The sequence below is a fragment of the Ammodytes marinus genome (assembly GCF_949987685.1).
Source record: "Ammodytes marinus genome assembly, chromosome: 17".
NCBI classification, from domain to species: domain Eukaryota; kingdom Metazoa; phylum Chordata; class Actinopteri; order Uranoscopiformes; family Ammodytidae; genus Ammodytes; species Ammodytes marinus.
In genome coordinates this window covers 10,998,921-11,006,534 of record NC_137221.1, presented here as the reverse complement: position 1 = coordinate 11,006,534, position 7,614 = coordinate 10,998,921, and the positions used below count along the sequence as shown (strand labels likewise).

At 41.0% G+C, this 7,614-nt stretch overlaps 1 protein-coding gene across 1 annotated transcript; it reads left to right on the top strand.

Annotated features, from left to right (window-relative positions):
* On the top strand, nucleotides 1-6,994 carry slc39a4 (solute carrier family 39 member 4; the record flags this gene model as incomplete). Its single annotated transcript, XM_080045842.1, is given in 12 exon segments — nucleotides 1-201; nucleotides 2,296-2,625; nucleotides 3,638-3,839; nucleotides 4,077-4,246; nucleotides 4,344-4,524; nucleotides 4,874-5,046; nucleotides 5,274-5,444; nucleotides 5,795-5,899; nucleotides 6,241-6,252; nucleotides 6,256-6,457; nucleotides 6,578-6,765; nucleotides 6,866-6,994. Coding segments are annotated over 12 exon segments (2,064 nt in total).
* Nucleotides 6,995-7,614: the final 620 nt, after the last annotated feature.

Here is a 7,614-nt window from a genome sequence, read left to right as displayed (position 1 = left end):
ATGTGTTCCTTGGCGCTGCTCGTTGTTGCCAGTCTGGGTTTGTTCGGTTCAGTGTGGGGCTCTCCCGCTTTAAAGGAGGTGTACGGGGCCGTGGTCGACGTCGTGTCTCCAGGACAGGAGGATCTGACCGGGGAGTCGCTTCGCACCCTTTTTAATACACTGGAGAAACGTGTGCAGTGCGGCGCAGTGTCGTGTGGAAAGGTGAGTTTATTGGCTATGTTGGATAGAGCGGGGCGCCTGCTGCTGCTGCTGCGGCGAGAGGTCGAGGTCCATTTTGCTTCAACACAGCTTCAATTATTTAAATAAAATAGACTTTTATCATATGAATTTTGAATTTTCTTTATGCAATAATTTACTATAAGATTTTTTTTTATTATTTGATTCCCTTTCAAGTTTACAAAGTTCTATTTTTTCAGGAATTATCTTAGATTTTTTATTTTTTTTATTTCCCTATACCACTTAAATACTGTTTCTCAATTAAAGTTTATAACTCTTAGGTCACTATTTATGAAACAACTGTAATGTAGTGGTGTCCTGTTGAATTAAACAGAGGAATTGTCATCAGAGTAGGCTGGAAAATATCTGACACAGATGAAGTCATAGGAGCTTATGCTGCAAAGGCAAGAAAACTACTGTACTGTTGTGCTCATACTGTTGTATGACATAATTTGAAGGATTGTCTATATTATTATTATTATTATTAGGTTTGTTGGATAATTCATGTTGACTTAACCCTAAATTCAGACTTTTCTTTCAGTTACTCAAAATGAAACCTAACATTGTTTTCTTTTCTATTATTATATTAGTTTGACTGTTAAGTCTGGCATGATGGCTCTGCCTTCACTGTTCAAATTCAACTATTTTGTTTTTAAATATAAGCTTCCAGTCAGTATCAAGGTAAAAGGGACTATCAAAGCCTAAAAAGACATCAAATAGAGGAAAACTGTGCTCTCATTATTGTAAATTTTATGAAATTACAAAATAATTCACCTCAATGGGGGGGAGAACCAGTGCTATTTTAGCAACACAGTTTTTTGGTATATTACTTTATGAATGACCAACATGATTACTTCGTCAAATATATTCTTTTTGATGTTAAAAGCAGTACAGTCACTGTAAGAGTTCATTCAGTAAGTTTACAAAGTGCACCGTCTTCTAGGAAAAGCCCTTTTTTATCAGTGTGAATGAGACTGAAGTCCCTGGACCTCCCACACATCAGCTGCAATCTGCGTGAGAGAGCAGTGCGTGATTGATAAGTATCAGCTGTCATACAGTTTAGGGTTCTAGAAGTTAATATATTGGAATTGAAAAACAGGTTATTTAAACCTGCAGGAGGCTCAATAAAATAATAAACCTAATCTGACCATCCCTGTCAAGTGTCTATAATGTCATGACAGGTGTCAATTAGTTCAAACTGTTTGATTTTGTGAGGTCACAGCTTTGTTTATGGGAGTTCATCCAAAATTACAAAAAGATATCTATTTTCTTACCTCTACTGGTGTTAAGCCATGCATATAGTTTTTGTTTTTCTTCCCCATGTCTTACCAATCCAACACAACGGACATGAATGATGAATGATTTCCGCAGTTAAAAGTGTATCCAATCAAAACTGGTCAAAGTGAAACCTGGGCAACAACTGGTACACTGTTTCAGGACATCTCAGCTGCATTTTTATACACGCATACACCAAAAGCCAAATTCATTGTTTATTTTATTGAGGGTTGAGGCAGAAATCTCAGAGACAGAAATGTGAAAAACCTGGGCAAATAAAGCTTAAAATATCGATATGGCCAAATTCAACTACAGTTTCCGTAGGAGAAATATGATTTGTTGTAATCTGAGGTGAATTGACACTTTGAGAAAAACCTGTGTCAAAACAGAACAACTTAATATTTTAGATTTGTGTATATTCTTTAACCTTTTAAAGTTTAATTATTCTTGCTGCCCCTGTCAGAGTCGCGCACAGTCAGCATTTCATGGAGTTTTCCTCCATTGATATCAGGGCCTACTTTCCTTCCTTTCTTGTTATCGGGAGATGGTAGTCCTCATAAAAGGCAATAAAGTGGGTGGTTACTTATGTGCATGAAAACATCTCTTAATACAGTTTTCAGGATATTGACCATGATGTAAGATCTTTATTTTTTTTAAATGGTGTGTTGAGGCCATTTATAATAAATCAGGAAATCAATTTAGCACTGGCAACCATGCCTCAAGGGCTGTTGTAGCCTGAAAATCTCCTAATTAGTAACTTTTACTTACATTGATCTGTATCTTTTTACTTGTCTGTCTTCGTAGTGCGATCTATCAGGGGGCGTTCACCAGCTGCTCAGCAATCACTCCATCCACGGAGAGGATGAAACCGTAAAGGGTGTACTGAATGTAACCGTCAGTGTGTCTCAGTTCACTGCCCTCGCTGCAGGATGCAACCTCTACCTGACGTCCCCCGGCCCCGTCTGCACCGCGATAAGCCTGGGGCGATGGGGAGAGGAGGCAGAACACTTCCTACACAAAGTCACACTTCATGATCACCATGAACACAGGCACGCACACGAGCACGTAGACGTTCATGGATTGGAGGTGCTGCTTCAGGAGCTTCACCACCACTATGAGCCCTCAGAGAGCGAGGTAAACACAAGATGACAGAAAAAATATTGCGGTTTTATTTTGGGATAAAGAATCCGTGGGGTCATGAGATGTTTAGCAAGACACCAAACAAAACTTCATGGACATCAAAAACCTTTTTCAGATGTTTGTTGACTGTTTCCTGAAAGTTTCACCTTGTCAGACCTTGACTATAAAAGGAGGACATTTCCCTTTGGTAAAATTGTTCGTCTTAGCTTTTTGATAATTTGTCACCCGAAAACATTGTTTGGTTATACAAAGGCAAAGTAATGTGCTTACTGTGGGCATGGCAGCATTTATCACCCAACATATCTTATCCTACTTGGGTGACGTATTGTAGGCTTTGCCCTGGACCCAGACGCATCAACATATCCTCATTGTGAGGAAACGTGTCCACATCAACTGTGTGGTCAGGACGTGCTGTGAGACACAAGATGGAACCACAGAAATCAAACAAAAAAGAGTTCACCAGATGTAAAGTAGTTCTTGGTGCTGTATTTAAAATTTAAATATTTTATTATCTCTGAGAATATACTGTATGTTAGTCAATAATAGAGATAACCTTCAAATTAAAACTAATTATAGTTAGCACCAGAATAGCAATACATAGTATAGTTGTATTATTTTACCCTGCAAACCTTTCAATCAAAAACACACACAAACACGGTTAGTTAAAAAAAAAGATCCTAGTGTGTTAAAATAGCACTGAGGAAGAGTGCGGATCAGAAAGCTCAGTGATTTCTTGAAAGCTATGTTGTAATTGAACGCAACAAACGATTTATCTGCAAAAGGAATTGAAAACATGTCCATGATGATAAGTCTAAGGTAATGTCCTCAAACAGCTTGTTTCGAATATCCAATGTTTCAAAACGTGAAGATATTAAATTAACAATCACGTAAAGACCATAAACAAAACATCTTGTTTGCAAAATGATTCAAACAATGATTCGCTTATCAAAAGGGTTGTCAGTTATTGTTCTGCCCCTCAGCTAATCAATTGGCTTGATTTATCCAGAGCTGTGTCACAGCCAGTTACATCATGACGGAGGTCAATGCATCATCGCCGGGCCAGAGACAGGAAGTGGGTGCGGTTCTGGGCCGCGTCCTGTATCACGCCTTGCTCGGTCACTGCTTCGTTAGCGAGTCCCTGCCCGAGGAGAGCTTCTTCCTGGACTACATCATGGAGCGTCTTGGGTCGGCCAATTCCACCGTCGGGGGTAAATGTCCTTCAGGAAAATTCACTAATGCCGTGATTTGATTATTGTTATGTGTGTTGGCGCTTATTTCAGTCTGCAAGCCTTGAACAGTTTACAGTGTCCAGTTATATACTTTTTGTTCATCATCACACCTCGTGTTATACTGTAGTTGCTTTCTTTCTAGTAACATAAGGAAAAGTGTGCCATGATATCAACTCACGCTGCTAGACAACCAGTCCCAATATTTGTGTTTTGAAGATGTGGAGGCTCTCATGGGGAGTCTGAAGCTGGGACCTAAGAAGGACCATGATCATGATGGAGGACACGATCATCACGCCGAGGAACACGCTGATCACGGCCGCAGTGGTTTGACACAGGGGAAGAGGAGCAGCCGTGTGGGGCATGAAGGAAATATGACCTGGGATCAGGTAACGATTGCAACACATCAGCAATCGAATCAGTTACTCTAATAATCAGTTTTAAGATTTCTTTTGCTAACGTGCTTTCACTTTTACTTTCCCCCAGTTGTGTTTGTCAGCTGAAGAGCTGGTCCGGATCTACGGCCTGCTGGACAACAGCTCAGCGCCCGGCCTCGGTCGCTCTGACTTGGCCCGGCTCAGCCCGGCACTCCTCCAGCAGATCCTGAGTGGAGCCTGTGCCAGCGCCACAGAAACAGCAACTCCGGATGAGTTAACCATGACTGAGAGTAAGTGAGGGTAAAGGTGTGGATCTGAGGGACTGACGAAGATGTTGCCTCCACCTGTTACTGAAAGATTAAATAAGATTCAGATAAATCATCAGGTTTTTGATCACCTTTATTGTGGCGGAATGACCAGTTTGCATTAAAGCTATAGTGGCGACACCAGTTTGTCAACGCTGCCATACTGAGAAATACAGAGAGAGTAATTTGGAGCTGATAGGCTTGATCAACTTTGTGTCAATTTGTTTGCCGATGACTTGAATGTAACCGACCTTCATTTATATGAAAAGTTACACACCATAGCTTTAATAAAAAACTAAATAACTGACCTTTCTAATCTCTCGTTGTTTTGTAGGATATCTCTATGCAACCCTCGCCAATGTGGTGATAACGCTGACGTCCATGTTTGGCATCGTGATTCTGCTGTGTACCGCCTGCACCAGCGTGTTCCAGTTGTGTATCCAGTTCTGCATCAGCCTGGCTGTAGGTTCACTGACTGGAGATGCTTTACTGCACCTGCTGCCCATGGTGAGGGATTGTTATACTCCTGAAGCTACGAAAAGCATTTTTTTGACACAAGGTAGTTATTGTAATGGCTTAAATTGTAGGGAACAGTTGTTGTTTTTCCGGTTCTGTGTAATTCTTCATAATCACTATGCCGACAGGCGTTTTGTTATGACACTAAACAATCAACAGTTGATTTTTCAATCAGCATCCAATTCATTTTGATTTATTTTTGTGGCCCTTGTATCCAGTTTTTAGGTTTGCATGTGCACGGCGACGGTCACCAGGAAGAAACTCCAGACTACATTTACAAGATGTTGGTACTGATTGCAGGGATCTACTACTTTTACCTGATGGAAACAATCTTCTCTCTGGTCGCATATAAAAATAATACTCATCACCATCATCAACATCATCACGCGGTAAGAGAAAGACATCCCGTAACAATAAAAATAAAACTGATTATATCATGAATGTTGACCAGGACAGTTATTGCTTTTGGAATCATGGGAACCTATTGGGATTTTAATCCTTAATTTAGATTGCTAGTTTTGTCTGCAAAATCTTAAAAATGTCTCAAATGATTTTATTTTCAATCTAAAAATTAAATGTTTTCCTAATGCATCTAGGTGATTTTTACGTCTTACTGTATACCCGCCCAATACATCACTCAGTTTGACACTTAAACACACTGAAATCTTTCTTTTTCTCAAAGATCTTTCCTTTCAGCGTCAGGCTAAAGTTATATTATTTGCTCTCTCTTTCTCTTTAGGAAGAACCTGAGCCTCATCACTGTGACCATGGGCAAGTGTTAGAGATGTATCAACAGGAAAGGAAGAAGAAAGATCAGTCACAGTCAGCATCAAAAGCAAACCTGGTGAGAAACGATACCTAATGTGAACACTGGAAGGCGAAAACAAACTGTCAATCCAACCACACAGAGTAATTTCTACTGCACAGAAACACATTTTTGCGCCTTAGTAAAGTACAAATTATCAATAGGATTTAGACTTTAATACTGAAAAGTGTTAAAGTAACATAATAACAAGGAAACACATTTAATGTTAATCACAGGACTTGTTACTGAATGACTGAATGTATCCAGTGTTTTATGTAACATGTACATTTCAGGTTGACTATGAAGAGAAAAATAAATCACTGTCAGGGCTGAAAGAGCCCTCCAGAGGTGAGTGAAAGTTATTTCCCACCCAGAAACAGACATGCCACCATTAAAATAATGTCAACAATCCGCCACTAACTATCACTTTGTCTGCCTCTTCAGAGCAGCGCTTGCTGCCTTATATGATAACGATCGGTGACGGGATCCACAACTTTGCCGACGGCTTAGCGATCGGCGCAGCCTTCTCCCTGTCATGGAAGTCCGGCCTGGCCACGTCGGTGGCTGTTCTCTGCCATGAACTACCACATGAGCTGGGTATAGAACACACACCCCTAGGCAGACGTCACAGTCTGGTTTGATCCTTTTATATACTATCTATGGTTTGATCGTGAAAGATTTCTCCACATCATTCCCATTGCTCTTGTTTTCCTCCAGGGGATTTTGCCATTTTGCTCCACAGCGGCATCTCCATCCGCAAGGCGTTGCTTTTAAACGTGGGCAGTGCAATGACCTCGTTTGTCGGCCTGTACATCGCTCTGTCTGTAGCCACAGACCTCGCTACCAAACAGTGGATCGCTGCTGTTACAGCAGGCCTCTTCCTGTATGTGGGGCTGGCTGATATGGTGAGCGTTTACCAGACCATGTACTGTATGCTGTGGCCGGCATCAAAATAGGGTCTATGAGGTGTACATTAATTAATCTTTCCTCTTTCCCTCCTTCCAGCTCCCCACCATGGTCCACATCAGCAACAAGAGACCGTGGCTGATGTTTCTGCTGCAGAATATCGGCCTCCTGACTGGCTGGGGTGTCCTGTTGATGCTGTCCCTTTACGAAGAGAGAATCAGCTTTTAAAAATGCAAACAGTCAAGACGCACAAGGATCTGCTCAGTGGCTTAATTTTGCTTCAGGCATAATCTCTGACCACAATGAGACACCCGGGACAAAGTTAAAAGACTTAAAGCAACAATATGTAACTTTTCTACCTTAAAAATAAAAACTGTTTATAAGTTGGTCTAATAGTACAATAACTTCAAACAGGGAGAATGCCTGTTTTTAGCACTGTAGATTTGGCAGTGGGCTGCAGTTACGGCCCTGACAGTGTTTGTGCACACGACAGCCTTCTTTTAAATAGACCAGACCGGTACTATTTCATACGATCGCTGATGCTAAGAGACGGAAGAGGATGGTAACGCATGAAGCCAGGAAGAAAAAAACAGAAAGTGACCGAGCAAGAAGCTGGACTAGAGTGATTATTGGACAGGCTGTGGGCTACAAGTCTTTCGCTGAGTTGGTTAGCATCTGTTCCGGGTGCCGAAATTCATCTAAAACAAGTTATGTCTCAGGCATACATACAAATCGATCAATCAATCCATCTTACGCCGACAAATTTCCATTTCTAGTTAGTCTCTAACTATAGTAGTCAAAACTATCTCTACTAAAATCAGCATGTTATGAATTACCCTCTCCAGTGC